The 21090-nt window shown below is 35.0% G+C and overlaps 1 protein-coding gene across 3 annotated transcripts; it reads right to left on the reverse strand.

Moving 5' to 3' along the window:
- Positions 1-710: 710 nt before the first annotated feature.
- Positions 711-21032, reverse strand: wds (WD repeat-containing protein wds). 3 transcript variants are annotated; one of them, XM_067099531.1, is made up of 9 exons: positions 20895-21032; positions 17685-17803; positions 13670-13766; positions 8507-8670; positions 5741-5830; positions 5396-5535; positions 4975-5206; positions 2933-3020; positions 711-2036 (listed from the first exon to the last, which is right to left on the reverse strand). In XM_067099531.1, exons 2-9 carry the CDS (start codon positions 17745-17747, stop codon positions 1936-1938), a joined length of 975 nt encoding a protein of 324 aa, XP_066955632.1. In that variant the 5' UTR covers positions 17748-17803; positions 20895-21032; the 3' UTR covers positions 711-1935. The 3 variants fall into 3 exon arrangements, with proteins under 3 accessions (XP_066955632.1, XP_066955631.1, XP_066955633.1); XM_067099530.1 differs by having other exon boundaries at positions 20563-20951; XM_067099532.1 differs by lacking the exon at positions 20895-21032 and adding an exon at positions 20155-20340.
- Positions 21033-21090: the final 58 nt, after the last annotated feature.

The raw sequence follows: 21090 nt of genomic DNA on the forward strand, positions 1-21090 counted from the left end.
TGTGCTCAAGCACCAACCAAAGCAAAGCCAATTCATGTTGGTTTCTTTTGATTGCAAAATTTGCCGATCAAAATTGGTGTGCAACTTCGAGGTTGGAGCTTCTTCGATGCTGGGAAACACGGCATTTTCTTAATTATATTTACTTATATAACTACCCTGACATCCACTATCATATTCAAGGTATCTGGGTAAATAATGTATTTACATAATATATACAGTAATGATTATGATAGTTTAGGTAGGTATGAAAAAAAAAAATGGTAATTTTTCCTGCAAAATGGTTTATGATTCTGCACCTCTGATTTTACAGCCTAAGAAGACTGTAAAATCAGGGTGGCCTCCTGCATGTAAGAGGGTAACAGAACAGCTGTGGATCTGTTCAATTTTCCTTTGCTATTTTATCACTACCAAGGATTTACTTGAAATATTTTTACGCAAACCTTTGAAGGATTCTTCATGATATTTGGGCAAAAATGGAAAAATCAAAGAACACCAGCTACACTTCCTTCCACCAAGCATACCAGCGTTGAAGCTGTAAAATAAAGTAGTATCCTGTACTTCTATATTGGAAGGTCTTAAATGGATCAGACTTCATCCTGGATTGTACTCTGAGCTCACCTGTTTCATCTTGTCAGCCAGGCATTAAGGCAAAATTATCTGTAGGGTAGTACCTACATGTTGCACAAAAGGTCAAATTAAAACTCCCTGCATAAAACTTTCAATATATTTCTTCGCAATAATTACTCCTAGGTCACACTTCCCAATCATGGATGATCCATATAAAACTCTGTTGTAATAAAAAATGAAAAAACACTAATCATGACACGTATTTAGATATACACCCAGAAAATTTTAATAAATGAAGCCATGACATAGTTATCAAACAAATGAAAATAGAGGATCTAGGACTGTATAAACTTGTACGTCATGACCAGGTTCAGGCTTTCATATTTGTACTGGATTTGCTAAATGGAGTGTAGTTTTATCATACAATATACTGCTACTTGAAAAATTACTGTACCTTCAAAGTTCAATTATTTAAATGTAACTGAAATTTAACACAACTACAGTAAATGGAAATACTGGCATATTGATTTCCTATGAATAGGAAAAGTAAATGTGTTTTTATTGAACAACAGGCAAAATATAAATCACCTATTATATTTACTGCTTCATTTTCATAATGAGTTTGTTCAATTGTTTGCATTTAGATATCATTATGCTGTTTCTAAAAATGGTAAAGATACCTTGGTAAGTAAATCCTTCATAAAAAAATCCCACTTTCTGTTTCAGAAAATATATGATGAGGTCTACATTTGAAAAACTAAAAAAGGATTTACCTGGCATATTGAAAGAATTCTTGCCTCGACTCATGGCACTCTTAACAAGAAAAAAATTTTGTTGACTTGTGTTACCAATACTGCATTTCTTTAAGAAGTCAGTGGATCTCTACAAAAGTAGAAAACAATACGCAGAGCAGTGGTTTAAGCTATTTTCATGAGTAAATTACATAGTAACATCTTGAACACACAAAATATGCATAATGATGTGTATACTCAATGGAATAACTTTAAACTGAACTGAAATCTCAGCAAATACAAGAGGGGGTGTATGTTAAAATACAGGCCACTTCCATAACGTACGCAGGTACGGATGTCATACTTACAAAAAAATTATTCCAGTACTGTACTTATCAAAAGAAATCTATTTTACAATATATGTGACATCGTCTGGTTAATATCAACTAATAATAATGAAAAACAAGTAATGAAAATACCTTCAAACAAAAGAGTCCTTTGTAACACTCACTTAAAAAAAATAATAATTTCAGTTTTGAATAATGAAAAATCATAGTAATAAAAATACCCTCAAAAAACTTAAAAGTCCTTTGTAACACTGTCACCTTATAAAAAAAATTCATTTCACAGTTTTGATTTAAGTGTCACTTTTCCACAATTTTATCGTTTTATCATTTTCCAGTGCGCCAGAGGCTATGATATTTTGAGTGGGATGGCAAGCTGTACAAAGCACTACATCTGTAAAATAAAGAAAAAATGAATAAGTATACTGCACAGTCTTAATAATTAAGCCTAAAAAAAAAACAAAATCTGTAAAATCTCACAAGTAATATATATATATATATAAAAAAAGACTTCTGATATTTTTGACACTGGTTTCACTTGATGAATTGGAGGGGGCTATACAAACAATAGTAACAGCACTTAACTATGAAGGAAACGACAAAAATTATTAAAGTACATGACATAACGCAGCATTCACAAAAAACTATACAGTGCAGTCAGAAAAATACAAATACACACACATGTGAACAAAGATCAGGCAAGACCTTCTATTATTATTATTCTTTATTATTATAATTTCGATTCATGATTACATACTTGTTTTTTACAATAAACAGGTGAATTTAACAGTTTGGCTAAGAATAATCTTCCAAGTTCCATGTTAACTATCTAAAATTAGACTGATTCTCAATGTTTCATGTCGTCTGCTATGATATTTTCTAGTATGTTTCCTGGACCTGAAGTCAGGCTGAAGAGCCTGTAGTTACCAGCTTCATCCTTTAATCCCTTCTGGAATAATATTGCAATACATGTAGTTTGTATTTTTCTATCCGTAACAAGTTTTTTTTTGTTTTGTTCTGTGGATACTCTGTAAATGTTATAGAAATAAGGGGCAACTTTTTCTTCTACTTCCTTGATTTTGTGTATGAAATGCTGAGGAATCTACCTTTCAGGACAACCAAAAGAAAACTGTCTTGAAAATTATAGAATCTCCTGCTGATAATTATTTTAAAAATCCATATTTCTCTACACATGAAACAAGTATGAAGTTCTTGATTCATGTATCAATGAACACTCAAATTTTTTAAAGTATGGCTGGCAACAGCTCCACAACCCAAAACTCAACTTACCTGAATGCCCTTCCAGTTTTTGAACTATTTCTTTGGTCTGTAGGTTCCAAATATATATAAGGTTGTCTTCTGAACCAGACACAATCCACTGTAAATGTACAAGATATTAATACTTTAACTTTACATAATAACAAAATCTTTAATAAACATGATCCTTTTGCAACTGTTCATCATTCTTACATCTAACACTACTTTTTTTCAAGTGCCTATATTGAAACATTTCTCAGTTCACCGTGTACTCTTGCTAAAAATTTTGGTGAAAGACTTCCCAAATGCAATAAAAATAACTACTGCTCTCTAAATTTAGCATGATGAATTTCAACTTGGGCTAGGTCCTAAATGTTAAAGATAATATTTTTACTACAAAAAACTTATGTTTACAAATCCACTATTAATAAATAGCCTTGTTCTGTGTAGAACACAGGTGTACCAATTCAAGAAATTCAAGAGAGAAAAGCCCACACATTATGTACAAGTCAACTCCAATGTGCCGCAAGATGTTACTACTCATTCATTTAAAGAGTGAGGGAAAGAGTGGTGGGCACTGTTAATTATAATTAACACATTTATATAACAATATTACATATTGCAAAAACCAGTGGGTGGGGGAAAAAAAAGCAAGTAACCCTGAAGAGAAAGGTAGATGCTCCAGGAAGTCTGTTCAACTCTGAAGTCATGGGTGCTGCCATAAGTATTGATTTTTAATGGAAAAAACAACCCACAAATTTAGAATCACGAAGCACATAAGGCACAAAGGCAGGCACCCTTAGGAAACACACGACATCTAAGTGAACAATGAAGTCCGGGATGAAGGTGAATAATCCACATTCCTCCATGATAAAGTAAACTGCCTACCATGACAACAGGTTCCACTGAATATTCATCAAAAGGATTCATGAGTATAATTAAAAGCTAGTGGGGGATGAGGAGAGGGCTTGAATCTAAGGAGTGACAAGATGTCTTGAGAGACATTCACTTAAGCCCCATGCAATGACCAGCCATAGCCAATACAAAACAGAATTCCAGAAACAGAACGACTCTGATGACTCATATGCAGGAACGGATTAGAAAGTTGAGAAAATTCCATTCAGTGGAAATGCAAATTGAGGGTTCTAGCACGACATAAAAGACTGTCCGAGGTAGGAAATGAAGGCCCAATAAGGATGGCATAGGAACTGGAGGGCTAGCCATCTTTGCTACGAGTCTTGGCCATCAACACCCGGGCAAACAAACCCAACAGAGGAACAGTGGCTTGAGTTCCTTGACAATAATATACTATAAATTGAAAATTACTGAAATTTACACATAGCAATCCCTGAAACTTGCTGCAACTGCAGCAAAATTGGGAAGAGGCATACTCACTCAGTAATGCCTCTACTCAGTAACTTGAAAGGCAACACATCAAGCTTAGGCCAAAAGGTAAAAACAAGTAAACAATGCCCTCAAAAGTATGCATTAAACTCAAGTGAATAGAGGTGAACAAAATAGAATGAACTACGGAAAATGATTATCTATGAATATCACAGGACAAAAACTGCAAAAGTTCCACTTTTTCAAAATTTACAGAAAGGAACTTTGAAGGCTTTAAGCCCAAGTATGTTGTGGAAGATATTGTAAATCTGGCCAAGACCATGGGATTGGAAGTCGATGATGATATGGAGGGGTAGTGGAGGAGCACAAAGGAGAGCTCACCACAAAAGAACTAGCATGGTACTTTAATATAACAAATTTTATATGTAATTTGTATTTTTCCTAGGATAAAAACCTATGCTTTCATAAATACATTTTTTTTTTTTAGAAGTTTTCACCTTGTAACTATTGGAAATTGTAGTCATAAAACTGGAATGCGTCACTACTGAGTTCTTTGTGTATTTAATAATACTCTATGCAGTATATAAAAAGAAGTTACTTACTACATTAAAGTATGGACTTCTGTTCTGTATTTGAGACTTAATCCTATGATGTAGATCACCTAAACTTATGCTGAAAGTTATCTTTGGATTAATGAAAAATTCAAAAGGGAAGTGGAACTGATTACTTACCTTGCCTCCTGTGACTGAAAAATTTGCAAAAATACAATATTTTTCATTCTTATGTCCAGTATATGTTTTAAGACATTTTCCTTTGCTGTAATCCCACAACTTCAATGTGTTGTCTAGAGTTGCAGCCAAGATGTATTTGCCATTTGGAGAAAATTTCACAAATGATACAGGAGGATTGTCATCATCGATCAGTGTTTTAAGACACTGTCCTGAGGTAGTGTCCCAAATTCGACTGAAAAATATATATATATATATATATTTTTATAAGGAATTTCACTTAGTGGTTCAGTTAAACTAACTTATGATTATAATGATAACAGACCATAAATAAAAGGTAAATTTACATTGATAAAATAGAGCAGCATTTAATAGTGCTACATGTCTCAGTTATTTGTGGACAAGGAAACATTAGGAAACTTACCATAACCCATCATAACTGCTGGATACAATGAGAGTCCCATCACGGTTAAAATTAACTGCACTAACAGGATCAGAATGAGCTGGCAAAGTTTTTAGACATTTTCCCGTTTTGACGTCCCAAATTCTGACACTTTCATCAAACTGAAAGGGATAGCCATATGTCTATTTTGTAGGACCAATTTACTAACACTATGAGACATCCTTATATATTAACTGTTTTCCAAGTGGCTTAAAGTGGCAATTTAGTGGACTGAAAACTTTTATAGCAAATAATGAGTAAGCTTGAAGTGGCAATATACTGGACTGAAAACTTTTATAGTAAACCATGAGTATCAAGGCAACTTACCGAACCTGAGACAATAAGATTTGACTGTGGGTTGAAGTTACAGCAAAACACGTAGTTGCTGTGTCCTTTAAGTGTTTTCACACACTTACCCTGGGGAGAGCAGAAATATTAAATTAATAATATTTCAGAAAAAAGCTATATAGTAAACCCCCCTTATTCGTGGGGGATGCCTACCGCACCCACCCCCAAATAGCTAAAATCTGTGAATACTTAAAACCCCTCTAAAAACACTTAGAACTGCCTATTTTGATAGTTAAAACACACACACAAAAAAAACTCTAAAAATGCTTATGCCTGAGTATTTTAATAGTTTTATCACAAAAAGTGCATTTAGTCATGAAAATGACATGAAAATAAAGTAATTAGTGAATATTTCTCAGTGAAAAATACTGCGAATGGGTGAATTTTCCGCGAATAATGGGTAGATACGTTCCAGAGAAATCCGTGAATAGTGAGACCACGAATACGGGGGGTTTACTGTAATCAATACTGTACTAAAATAAATACGCAAAACAAAGCAACTACTTTACTTTAATACTGTCCATTTTAAGAGGCTTATGAAACTCCAATCATCAATTTTCACTGCTGAAGAAATAACATTATCAGCTGGTTCAGATAGGTTAGTGCATGTAAACATGATCCAGAAGGGCATACAAGGTCAAGACATTTACTTTTTTGTAGGGTCTGATTCAGATGCAAAAATGCTGTGGGGTATGGAGGTTGCCACTTTGGTTAATGGATTTTGTTTAAAAAAAAATTGTATTTTTTAATTCACTTGGACCAAGTAGCAACTTAGGGTGGGAGGGAGGTGCTGAGCTGCTGGCACTCCTGCAGGTGAAAGAGCCTGAAGTGGCCAATGGACTTCCTGGGAAAGAGACACACAAGAACTGAACAGCTGGTCAACAGATAAACTAGAACCCTGCAAAAATTGGAGTACAGTAATGTGTTTTACACCAACCACTGTGCACTATCATCTTAATAACAACAATGGTTGAACTTGGGAATGTAATTCCTGGCAAGAGGCCACACTGCAACAGCAACGGAGAAGGTAATAACAATCCTCTGAAGTGAAAGCTCATCCTGCTGTAACTACAATGCCTATGGAATTGTGAAGAAGGTATCTCAATATAACATATATTCTGGAAACAAAACTGGTCTGACACTTCAAAAAGCTGCCAAAGGTCGAGTCAACCTCAAAACACTTTTAAAAGGCTCATATACATAATGAACTCTGATTTTCAACATCCAAAATGCAGTCAATGTCCTGCCCAAGTCAAAAGGAGCAAGGATATCTTACATATTCTCTGTGTATCAGTGGAGAGTAACAAACAGAGAAGACAGTATTCTTTCTTAACAAGGAGAAGGTTAAGCAAAGAGAAGTAAAGGCCTTGGGATCCAGTTCTTGAAAGTGTCCCCTGCTGAATGAGGTCAGGAAAAGGTAGTATGTCAAACTGAGAAAATCCAAGAGAAAAGTTATCTGAAGGAGAGGACTGGTGGAAGGCTGAACCAATGATCAAACAGAGATAGCTAGGCCTAAATATCAAAGTGAGAGCCCAACATAACAGCTAAAAGAATCCAAGAACTTCCTAATGAATTGCTGGCATAAACTTTTCTAAATAACTTAAACAAAAGTTGACGCCACATAATTTGATGATCTCTAAAAAGCCTGACCTAAACCTCAAAAGTAACTATTGAGAACCTCTTCTAGCATCAGAAAGTTGACTGTATCACAGTTCTTTGTTTTGCCAGCAATAAAATGTCTTCATCCTCTGAAGGTGGTACTTTGTGGTGTACAGATGGTTGCTCTCTCTCCAAAGCTGGCAGTAGAGCAGGAATAGCAAAATGGAGGGGACTCTCTCTTTCAACGTCAGTGGAAATATGGCAATATACGAATAATATATGAAAAAACTTTTTTATTTTATAAAAATTACTTTTTTATATCTGACAAATAAAGAAAACTTGAATAAGTAACACATTCAAAAGATTATTTCACCTAACAATAAAGCAAAACTTCTAGAATGAAAGCAGAGGCATGCACCAAGGCCATAGCTTACATGGTGCAATTGTTGAAAGAGAGAGAATTAAACAGCATAAGTAAACAACTGCAGTTACACAGGCAAGAATTTAAATTAAATGTAAACAGCATTTGTAATTTTATATTTTACATATACACATGAGTTACAAGTTGTCAGTAGTTTTGTTAACTTTACTAATTTGAGGCTGATATAAAATTCACTAGATTTCTTCCTAATAAGAAATGTCCTCTTTACTATATAAACAAAAATATCAATAGAAAAAGGAAAATTAGATTAAATACAAAAGCACTAAGAAATAAATTCACTGCTAAAGAAAACCATTCATAAATAATTGAAAAGCTGTCAAGGGAATTATCTAAAATCATTACTATTATTTGGAGAACCTACACTTATTAAAGATTTCATTAACACTGAAAGGAACCTTTTTAATCTGAGAAAATATTATTTATATATTTGATACAATGATCTTGGAATAATTATCTGACATAACTCATAATATTTCTATGATTTTCATCTTAATACAACTCACAACTGAGTTACAATTACCATCATGAGACACCAAGACATCCAAGTACCCTTGGACAATGCTTTTATTGTGACTAGGATAGGTCAGTATCTTCCTGACAAACTAATTAAGGTAACATACAGAATATCATCTCTATATTTATACAATAAGGTTCAGTACACACTCCACAAAAAACAACAGCACTTTCTCACTGAACATACTCACCGAAGCAAGTTCCCATATTTTCAGAGTTTTGTCATCTGATGCAGAAACAAGTAATCTACTGTCATGAGACCAAGCAACATCGCTAATACCCAGTTTGTGGCCTGCTAGTGTTTTCTCAAACTTGCCATCATAAGCTCCCCATATCTTGATTACTTTATCAGCCGCTGTATTGAAAAGAGATACCCAAATTAAGTAAAATACCAACAATACACAATATTATAATATAACATTATTGTAACATTACTGAAAAAGTGAACACATTCACAACCTTTCACAGAATAGAATGACAATACATATATGTGAAAGAGAAATATATTGAAGCAAAATTAACATAAGTCACCACCCTACTTACTAACGAGTTACATCCCGGCTGGCTGTTCATATCTTGACTCGTTTGTAAGTTGGTTTTTAATATGTAGTGCATAATTTTTGTTGATGTTTACATTCAGAGTTAACTCAGGAGTCATAGATTATAAAAGAATTACTTTGGAAGCTAGAAAGGTAAAAAGAAAATAAAATTTAGATTCATGCAACATTCAAAATTTTGCATTTTCTCCATGCTTTGAAAGTTATGAACTTCGAGAGAGAAATTCACAGGAGCAGCATCTGGCACTGAAAGTTCACAAAGTAAGCAATGCACGCCGTAATCTACTGACTACAATGCTAAGAAGAATACATGGTAGTTAATCACTAGAATACTCGAAAAAATCAGTGAAGGGGTTAAAGGAACATGTTCTTCTTCTTCCCCGTGTTCTTCTGTTCTTTGCAAAAATTCTTACTAGAAGAATAGGAGAGCATAGCAAGATCTGAACTTGTGACCTTGTCTGTTTGTATCTATGAATGTTCGTAACTTGAATGCTTGTAAGTAGGGTGGTGACTGCACATAGCTATTTCAAACCCCAAAGAGGTTACCACTAACAGTATGCCTTGCACAGCACACTGCTCTCTGCCCTAAACTCTTCATCCATTCCCTTTTATCTCTTCTACTTTACCTTGCTGAAATCTTCACCTTTTAAGAAAAATCCTTTGGGCTAGACTTCTGAGACAAAACATCACTGGAGTGCTCTCCGCAAAATCACATATCAAACAGAGTTATTTAAATTTTTTCTTGTATATAAACCTGAAATCTTTTATATGGATTACCTTGGGAGAAAGTTGGTCTGGCCATTGAAGCAAGGTGACTCACTGGCAGCAAGTGTGTGTGTGTGTTTGGGGAAGATTGTTGGACCTACCTTCTCCCTTGTATCAATATTATTTTTTCCTTTACCAACAGGTTCAATGCAGGTTTAGTTGTAGGATGGATTATGATAAGACTTCAGGTTTGTATATTCAAGAAAAATACAAATTAACTTGAATTTGTGATTTGTTCCAAAAAGAATATGGAAATTTCCCTTTTATATAGAGACTCATTTTTATGGTGGGATGTATTATCCAAAGAACATGATGCATTATTTTTCCTATCAGGAAATAGCTTTCTGGTGTTATATGTGAGCTGAGGAAGGATGACTCCTGTAACCACCTGTATTCACTAACGTGTGATTATGGAGCCGACTCCTGACAGGGGCCTATGCCAAAGCCTACCTTCTGTGTAACAATACTCCACGATACCAGAGTAGTGTTTCTCTGTGTGGGACAGGAGGAGCAACTTGGTTCTGTGGTATTTCTGAACATTTTTTTGAATCAGGTATTCCTACATTTCAAGAACTTTTAGGGAAAATTACGGTTAGTTTGTTCCATCGGCTAAGTAAGACTAATAATAGTCTTCTTAAAGCAGTTTTTAATTGTACTTTTTTTTAGAGGGTCAACAACATTTTTAAAATGGAGTAATCTAAATTTTTAGTGAGTCATATAAGTAAACAATCAGATGTCTAGCTCCTAATGATTTTATATTAGGTAATATACTAAGATTTGAAAAAAGGTTTTTAATAAATGTGAACTTATACTTCATAAAGGCATGAATATTTATGCAATATTCTCTGTAAAGTCTTCTGTAAAGATATATGTAAAAATTTTTATCTAATGTATATGGCTTATAGCTGGAATAAAGGATCCAATTCCAAAGGTAAAGTATCACATTAATAAGACACAGATGGTTCCTTCCTTATCTTCTGCTTTGTCCCACACTTCTTCCATTGGACAGGTGACCCAGAAGGATATTCAACAGAGTTCAATGACTGTTCACTCTTGGCCTCTATGGAACAAGAGGACTTGAAACCAGTACATACTCTTTCACTCACTGGACATCTATGCTAATCACTCTTGACGTCAGTAACCATTCTAACCAGACTATACTCTGGGCGGGTAGCCTCAACAACAGCTATGACAGCACAAAGATCAAAGTTCAGCTCACGAAAAAAAAAAGTGATGCTGATAATCCAAAGAGTGCGTGAGCTCCCCTGCCCCCCATGCACCTTCTGTTATTAATTACCTTATTACCAAACTTAAATGCATCCTACTTTATGCCAAAGATGGGAAAGGAGGAGCTTGCTTTTGTTTCCTTCCCTTGCTACTTACTTTCATTACAGTGATGGGGTACCTTAGAGGTAAGTGTACACAAAAACCATGACGTTCACGAATACTCTACAGTGAAACAGTACATTTCACTGACAGCAACAGCAAGGTCTTCTATGGTAAACAGAAAAACGTTAATTCCACTGTTCAGTAAAGGCAGCTTGAGAAGATATTGCCAAAGATGGCAATGTCACCTACCAAAAATGAGATGGAAAACTGGAAGAAACCAGTTATACAAGAGCAAAGTGGGGAAAGAACAGATTATGGTCACCTATCTCACAACAAAAAGAGCGTGCAAGTGAAGTCTCCCCTGACTTGACTGTTCTCTCCAGGGGCCAAGAAGTTTGGGAAGAATGAGCAGGAACAAATCCAGCAGGAGAAGCAGGGAACCTGGGCTGAAAAGCTAAAAATTAGACAGAACTTAAATGAGGCGTGTTATCCCAGAAATGCTAGCAACTACCTTTTGATCTTTCACTTGTCCCAAACCTTGCCTAAATTGCAATTCTGGGACGAGGATCTACAATTAGTAGCAACAAACAGCATCCACAAATTCCCCTTTGCCCTGGATACATACCCCATTCACTCACTCCCCTCACAACACCAGTTAAACCAAAATTCACCAATAAATACCTCCAGCAACATAAAGAAACCAGTCTGCATCAGCGCAAATGTCAGTCCTCTACAGTAGCCAAAGACAAGTGCGATAAACAGGCGAGCGGTGGATGCCACCTATTCCCCACCTACATGATGCCACTTATTCCTGACTTACCTTGTGCCACCTATTCCTCACCTACCTGTGGGTAATTAACTAACTATAGCAACAGTTGCCAACTTACGACCTGCGTGACTTACAGCCACTCACTCTCACGACTGGTAAAAAAAAAAAAAAGTAAACTCAACTTTTATGTGAGAGATACATTCCTAATGTGTAAACAGAATAGATCATAATTTCCCCATAAGAATCATTGATAATAAAGGGTGTTTAGACTTTGAAACAGTGGGAAACTACCTTACTTTAAGTTTTGATAACAAATGGTATTTTGTGAACATCATGAGTAACACAGAACATTGAAAACACAAATTTTCAATGTCCATCATTATCGGCCCTCCCACTGCTCCCCTTTTGACTTGTGCTGCTGGTTCAGGTGATAACTCCACATCTCCCCATATGAACAAACACACATACAATTTATTGTACAGTATTATAAAATGTGATCATCGTGATCATATGCCATATGCATTCTGGTAAAGTTTACATTCTCAAAATTATTAGCTGAATGCATAATACAATATCTTCATTAGTTATATAGAACCCACATATATAAAATTATTATACAAAATACTATAAAATTTGAATGTTGTGATCATGCATCATTTACATTCTGGTAATGTTTACATTCTCAAAATCCTCAGTTTACTGAGTTTCAAATACTTCATCATTGCCAAGTATCACCAAATGATAGCTTAGTGCTACCAACATCCTCCTGCCATAAGTAGCTATATAAAACATACTTAAGAGCTAGTGTTTCATTTATTTGCAAATTAATAAAGGTTGGTTAAAAATGCAGTTTACCTTTTAATATAATTGCAGTAAACTTTAAATTAAGTAAAGTTGTGATTTCTTAAGTTTCGGAAGTTGCTTTCGTCTATTCCTAAACATTTTGCATCTTGCATGTTTATTAGTTTCATTAAGTATCGAGAATTTTGTAACTAGAAACATGCTTTAAAAATATTAAACTAACTGTAGTGTGCAGTTTAAATTAAACCTATTAAGATTTTATGATCTTGATTTTACTTGTTCGTTGATGCATTCCTGTTTTCTATCCTTTCTCTCCTGTTGGAAAACTTTTAATATTAATTTTCCTCAATATATGGCAGTCAGTTATGTTTCCTTTTATGATGGAACTTTAGGTGTTCCAAGCCCCAAATGCTTGCCGAAATTCATTCTTTACTTTTGTCATCTCATTGCCCTCCACAATCAAAATAAATGATGAAAAAAGTAGTGATAAATATGAAGACATAATGAATTTACGAGATGAAAGTCGCAGAAAAATACTTCAGATTCTGAGGAAAGTTGATAAGTTAACTCTCAGTTAACTCAGGAATGTAAATGTGTCATATTAATTAAAATACTTTACAGAAAATTAAACAGTATGAAGAGGATTCCAGAGAGAAAAATATCTAAGAGACATTAAAATTACAATACAGCAATACTAACAGTCCAAATATAGTTGTACTTTACATGATATTTTTATGTCATCTGACTTACGACTAGCCTGTCAGAACCTAACCCAGTAGTAAGTTGGCAACTATTTGCATTGTTAAAAAGCTTTCAACAACAGATTCCAGCTGGCACTTAGAAATACTAGCATATAAAATAGGATTTTTATTCGTATAAGAACACTCAGCCATGGCTATCCACAAGTTTGTTCCCCAAACAATTGTAAACAGCCAAACTTTGGGAATGTGTACCATAAATTTCTAGGGTATTGTACACACCAATTGCATGTGAACATATATAAATTCTTTCCATGCATAAACCTTGGGGGACCAGACTCATGTTTATATAATGTCCCCCTAGAATGAATATGAATATAGTAGGGGGGTTCAAACTATAAAAGTAAAATTTTAATTGGTTTAAGTTTTACTTACATGAGCTAGCAAGCCAGTCACCTGTTGGACTGAACTTTACTGATGAAATTGCTTTTGAGTGGCCTGATAATGTATATTTGAGCACGTAACTTGGTTTCTGTAAAGAAAAAATAATTATTCATGTAAATGTACCATGAAAAAAATTTGTACAGGATTTATTTGCCACTACTCAAGGTAATTACTTACCTGCAAAAGTTACATATACTATAAACATAGATATTACACAACCTAAAGGCCTCTACAGTACTGTGATGTAATTTCTGAAACGTGTCTTCTAACAAATAATGTACTATGTAATCTCCATTTATGAACGAATCAAAGCATTTCACAATTCAATATCAGTAAGATCATCAGTAAAGAACTAAAAGTAAAAGGACATTGTTGATTTCCTGATATTGATAATACCTTCATTAATTTGGCACCAATTTCAAATTTCCCTGGCCACTGCACATTGTTTTATGTCTGTTTTCCAGCATTTACTGTATATATAATTTACTTACATGTAACTCAGATTATGGTTCTACTGAATAGTGTGTCGCACATACAAACTGCAGCACAAAAAGCTAAGTTATACTTGTCAAATCATTAATTTTATAAATTGAGGTAGTGTCAGGATCCCTCAACGATTTCATCAACATATTATGTATGAGGAAGAGGAAGAGTGGCTGTTCTCAGAGCATCTATGATAACAGGGTGGAAGGAGAGGCTGGGATTCTGGGTTTGACCTTCGGGAGATACTCTGATTTCTGTTCACTGTTCAACTTTCTGGCTTTTTATTTCTTTGAAAATTGATTTATATGATGTAATTATTTTTCTGCAATTTGCAGCAAGCACATGCCAAATTCTTGTTAGTTTTTCTTTACATTAGCATTAATTAAAATATGCTGGGTAGTTTATACAGTTTAACTCAAGTAATGAGCCTTGGTACACATTAAAGGCAAGGAGTTTCTGTACTGTAATTAGACAATAACAAAACATGTATTTGCATCTGAAAATAAATGAGGAATGAAAAAACTGATGACAAAAATAAACTTGAGAAATATTCAATCCAACAGCAACTTACAAACCGGCTGGGTTTATGGGAAATTCCCAACTGAAATTATGTTCTTTTCATCATATACGCTATTACCATTTGTAATGTTTTTATTAGATGCTTTATATGCTTATGAAATATTAAAAAAAAAAAAAAAATTCTGATATTCTGTTGAGAGAGAGAGAGAGAGAGAGAGAGAGAGAGAGAGAGAGAGAGAGAGAGAGAGAGAGAGAGAGAGAGAGAGAGAGAGAGAGAGAGAGAGAGTCCTCCCTCTTGGTGAATACTTATATGCACCAAAGAAAATCAATCATCAAGTAATAAACAACCAACAATTAAAAAAATAAGCATTTCATGATGAAAAAATGTACTGCTTGCATTTACGACAGGTTGCTCGCTAAAACTGGTGAATAATGCTCACTGTAAACATATGCAAGTTACTGATTACATATCTCACAGTTTTGAAAGAATGATATATTTATGTCATACAATATCCTCTTTTCAGAATGTTTTCTTCTGTACTAACAGCTGTGCAATTCTTGATGGAAGGAGTGGCCAGCGAAATATAAACCATGTCTGGAAATTTACACATTACAGTAACAAGAATCTTCCATGAATGGCATTTGCCAATTTCAAGTTAAAGAGTATTCTGCTACAAATATTTTTAAAGAGGGTATGTTTTGTATGGCTCCAGCTTGTATGTCTTGCCTAGTTTAATCTATCAAGAATGGAACTTGGACAATTAATCTTACGGGAAATGTGTAAACAGTTTGCATTGGCAGTAAAATACATACTCCCTTGTCATATATTTTTCATCATTACAATCCTGTTATCTCTGAATCAAAATTTTCCAATAAATACATGACATGTTGTAGCACATATTTTACATGTTCAAAGATTATATTATACTAGCTGACCAACCGGTGCTGCCGGGGTAAACTCTGAATGACAACCGATAAACTCTCTCTCTCTCTCTCCAAGTCTCCCTCACTGTTTCCCTCCTCCTCCCTAACACCCCCTCTACTCTCTCTCTCTCTCCAGCTCCCTCACTCTTTCCCTCTTTCTCCTCCCTAACACCCCCTCTACTCTTTCTCTCTCTCACTTCTCCCCCCTCTCTCTCTATATAACACCACCTCTACTCTCCCTCTCTCTCTCCTCCCTAACACCCCCTCTACTCTCCCTCTCTCTTTCTTCCCTAACACCCCCTCTATTCTCTCACTCTGTCCCTTTCCTGTTAAGATAGTTGCTTCAGTTACATTGCCCTGCATTTCTGACATTTTATATTTCACCCTTTCTCACCCCGCCCCCCATTGCTATCGGGGCTGAATTTGGACTTAAAAGGACATCAGGAGTGTCAACATTCATCTCAGCGACCTTGAAAACTTTGGATTAGACACTAATATCTGTTATTTTTGACATTTTATTTTTCACTCCTCAAACACCCCCCCTTCCTATCGAGGCTGAACTTGACTTAAAAGGCATCGGAAGTGTCACTACTCATCTCAGCAACCTCGAAAACTATGGATTAGACACTAATATCTGTTGTTTTCGGTTATTTTAACGTCACCCCTTTCCCACCACACGCCCTTTGGTGCCAATTATGTTTGACCCCCACAGTCTTTTCGAGATAGTAAGTTATACGTATACCGAACTGGGATACAATAAACGCGTAGAGTTTATTTAGTTACTAAGTCTACGGGCAGAACCAGCCGTCTCAGGGAAGCCTTTCCCACCCCTACTCCCTTTGGTGCCCTTTGGTGCTAGTGATGTCTTACCCCCACGGTATTCTTTTCTAGATAGCAAGTCATATGTATACTAAGTTTGGTTGAAATTGCTCAATGTGTTTCAGAGTTATGCTAGAACATGAACATACACACACACACACATACATCCATTTTTATATTTATAGATTAACTATCACTAAGATAAATGTGTGAACTGTAGCCCAAAGTTTTGATGCAGCTTGTGTATTGGTAATAACATTTAAGCATTTCCTCTGCACTTACTTACTATTACATTTGTTTTGCTTATGTTTATACAGTAAATTTAAAGTGCATATATTTAGAGACAATGAACACCAGTGTATAGGTATGGTTTTTGGTATAAATACTTAATAAATCCTATCCTAATCTCCCTTAACCTACCCTAATCTTCCCTTAACCTAACCTAACCTTCCCTTACTCTAACCTAACCTAGGGCACTGTGTTCTGACTTGGCTGGGGTGGGGTTTTGCCCCCATTTTATACAATTTTTTTATGTTCTCGGCCATTTCTGAGATAGATTATGGCACCCAGTCTGCAGCCAGCCAACCCATATTTTCTAATATTTTATTATACTTTATGTCCAAACTTATGTTAACTACAACTCTGCTGAGTTGGCTAGTGATAAATCATTATTTTTGCATGGTTTATCCAAAAATACAAAAATGCATTTCTTCCCTGTTTAATATTAGAGAATTTTATAATTACTTTTGTTACTGATTTTAAGTGCATAACAAAAGTATAATATAAAAGTTATTTGTTAAACACTTACACAGATGTGTAGCCAAATGTTTTTTTTATGCCAATACTGTATAGCCTAGGCTAACCTGACAGCCAAGAAAATCAAGACTCACATAAAACACATAGAATAAGATAAAATAATGATTTTTGGGGCAAAACATGGTTCAAAATCAAATATCATGTTTATGTAGGTCTATAGTGCATAGTATTTTAAATAAGGAGGTTAACTAATGTTTAGAGGTTATCCCCCCTTGTAAATCATAATTTTCACCAATCATAGATTCTTCAAGTAGAAATAAAGTAGATCTGGTCTACCTGTACAGAAAAGATAAGACCCATAATTTTTTAATAAGAAGAGTGGGATGCTTCTGGTATACAGTAGGTAGTAATACTTTCCTCAGTGTGAGAACACTGAGTTTACATCTTCAGTAAAAGGAAAAAAAATAAAATAATATTTTACAGCAAACTAATGTAATCTACTTACTATTGTGTGACTGGCAGGCTTTGTGTTTGAGTTATTATCACCACCTCTCTGCTCTTCAGACATGATGTTAATGACTAAAACGTATAATAACAGAGTTCAACCATCTACTTTCAGCATTCCTGAAAAGAGCAATTCAATTAAGACTTTTAAGTATGATATCTATTACTGCATCTGTTACATCAAACTGAAATCTATTATATTCTGTCAGGAAGGGTGAAGGCCAAGGTTACCTGAGGTTAAGTATTTGCATATCTGTTTTTACAACTTCTCTCAGGGGAATAACCTGATACTACACAGAATCAAAGTGGGTTTAAAGAAGACTTTTAGAATCAACACTGAGACCGAATCCAAAAAATAGTTCCCCTGATGGGAAACAGCTGTCTAGGATTAACCTAGGAAGGCTGTTGGATTAATAAAAGAGAAGCAAAGGACAATAAAAAAGATTACTGGGATTCTTAGTTTCTTGTTCACATTTTCTCTGAGCATCTTGTGCATAATGGGGTCAAAAGTATATAGAACACAACTTTAATTAATATCTTAATTTTTAGCTTATTAATGAAATCTAAGAAATTACTAGTAACAAATTATTGCATCTAATTATAATACTATGAGACCAATGAATTCCAAAAGATTTTTCACTTTCCCAAAAGGAGCATGATTCTTTTGTCAAGTTCTAAATGAATATTTATGATAATTTCTTCTGACATTTGATTCCTTACTTGCATAGCCCAATGAAATTAATACTGATCCAAGAATGTGATTTGTAAACAATGCTGTTCCTCTGGTTACAACAATTTCTCAAGATCACGGCAGAGGCATTTGAATATGGAATATAAATTGTTTTTAAAAAACACCATACATAAATTTAAGATTACTGGTTATAGAGGTTTATCCACTTCCATCTTAGACATTTATAATAAAATGTTTTTGTTTTCCTTTTGTATACAAGTGTCTAATAAATTAGTATTTATATGTATATAGTACATTTAAAATGAACAATCATGATTGGACTTACCACTAACAGTCAGTCACTTTAGAATTGTGTATTCATTCCTGTAAGTATATTTTTATTGAAAGATTCTATACACAATGTTTGGTGTAGGAATTGGTTACCCTCTCTTATCAGTTCACTCAAATTTATATAGGGGTTTTATAAAAAACATATTATTCCTAAGATTATTCAAACATCAATGCCATGGTTTTGTATGTAGATAACATTTAGGCTATTACACCTATAGAAGTAGATGTATATGATCTATTAAAAACACTGAAAGAAGACGTCCTAAACTGCTGTAAAATAAAACCAATAAATCTACTTTTGCACAATCAGTATACTTACTTCCCACTCCTGAATGAGTCTAAGATCAAATTATATAAATATACACCTGGTTTGCATAACCAATGGCAAAACTTAGCTAACTGTTAAATATTATAGGGGGAAAAACTACAATCACATAAAGAATTTTACAGCACAGGTTAAGCTTTCTAATGTTTTTTGTTAATCACAAGACTGCTTAAAAGGAATATATCAAAACCATACTGTTTCTAACCTATTATTTGAAGTCAAGTCCTAGAATGTCATAAATCATAAAAATGAAATAAAGAAATGCCTGTCACACCACCGGATGCTTTGGCAGCAACAGAGGAGCAGAACCTTAGCTAGTTTGGGAAAACCTTGCACATGGGGTCATAACTGGCATGAGAAGTATCCCTGTTTCCTTCTTAGCTTTGTAAACAACACATCCCCTTCCTTGAGGTTGGGAGGTTCAGCTAGAAATGTATTCATAAAATGAAATACTGTCCTGTCAGTATTTACTGCTGAACAGAACATTTCTGGACATCATGGTAATAAACTAAAGCCATTTTGGATAATTAGCCTAGGATCACTTTCCCTTATTACGCCTACCAATGTGTACTGGCCTTTGGGCATCCTTGGTTAGATTAGGTTATAGCAGTAGTCTAGTATTTCCAAAAGTGCAATAAACTGCATGCTTCTCACCAGTCAACAAAAATTAGGCTAATGTCAGAGGTCTCAAAGTCCAATACTAAGAACATCTTGGTTTCCAGTTAGGCTACTGTTGCAGAGTTGACAGTCTGTGCTGGAGGGTTGGAGAAACCTGGTTAACATTAGTTTGAATGCCTTGTAGAAGGAGATAACTGAAGGTGGCAACTTTAAAAAATCCTTTTTTAGCTTGAATAATAATTTGTTCCCCAAGCTTTGTTCAAAGATGTTTCATTATGGAGATTTGGTGTACGGGTGCAGAACTGAGCAGGTTTCAGCAGGTCACAGTCAGCTTAGGCTACAAGTACATTGAAGACATGTTTCAAAAGCTAGATTTGAAACCTAACCTTAACCCACACTGCTGTGCCCTAAGGATGACTGGAGGGGGCTTCGTCCTCCAACTGAGTATTGGTGATTTGGCTTCGGCAAGGCTTGGGCTATTCTTACTCGATGAAACTAGATACCTACCATGGTCCTTTTAAAAACGACATAGTCGTAGGGGATAAGAAACCAAGCTTTCAAAGATTATATAACTCTGACTATCAAGTTAGGCCTTAACTATCGGTGGGATTGGACTTGTAATTCGGTGGTGGACATCTAACCATGACCTGGTCTCGGATAAGCTAGCCTACGATTTGTCTCAAGACCTTGTAGACGACCGAAACATTGCATATTGTAAACACTGACAATTTCAGGCTAAACAGAAGTAGCATGTTCTCCATGAATCGTGGGTTTAGGGACCGGAAGAGAGAAGCCTAAAGAGGAACCAAAATAGGGAAGCCTGTGTGGAATAATTTGTGGGACTTAGGGTACCCTACTACAGAAGTTTAGAGTTCGACTGGGGTAGTACACAATTCTTAGGGCGCACAAACTCACCAAACTTCGAAATCTAAGTTCCAAAATAAGTTTTATGATAGTATCTGCGAAGTCTAGCGACGAGAGGGTTATCCTTACATTTCGCGTATGACAATTACAAAATTGATCACCTGAATGTTACAACAACAAACACGACCATGTGCAGTTGGTACAGTTCACTATATATAAATAAATAAGAATCAATAATTGCGACGAGTGCTCGTGGAAATACAGTTATCAAAAAGGTATTAAAAATAATCAAATACTAATTTCTAAGAAAAATCGAACGAAAGCTACGAATGAGTAAAAATGTCTTATGAGAAGAAATGAATGAAGAACCGCTCTTAGCATACACATTATTGGAACAGGCTGTGTACGTGACGTCACACTTAGGTCGTCCGCCATGATATAGTGAGACGGTCGTGCTGGAGTCTCTGTTGGAAAGACGCTGATGAACATTGTATTCCCACAGACGCCACTGTCCTCTTTTGCATCTCATACTTCATGTTAAATGACCATTTCAACTTTGTTAAGAACTAATCGTAGAAA

Source organism: Macrobrachium rosenbergii, chromosome 55, assembly GCF_040412425.1.
Source record: "Macrobrachium rosenbergii isolate ZJJX-2024 chromosome 55, ASM4041242v1, whole genome shotgun sequence".
Classification (NCBI taxonomy): Eukaryota; Metazoa; Arthropoda; class Malacostraca; order Decapoda; family Palaemonidae; genus Macrobrachium; species Macrobrachium rosenbergii.

Coding starts and splice junctions, on each gene's coding strand:
- wds (XM_067099531.1), bottom strand. CDS start 17,747: ATGTCTGAAGAGCAGAGAGGTGGTGATAATAACTCAAACACAAAGCCT. Junction 5,831..8,506: donor AAATATGGGAACTTGCTTCG/GTGAGTATGTTC, acceptor TGCTCTCCCCAG/GGTAAGTGTGTGAAAACACT. Junction 2,037..2,932: donor AAAACTGGAAGGGCATTCAG/GTAAGTTGAGTT, acceptor TTTATTTTACAG/ATGTAGTGCTTTGTACAGCT.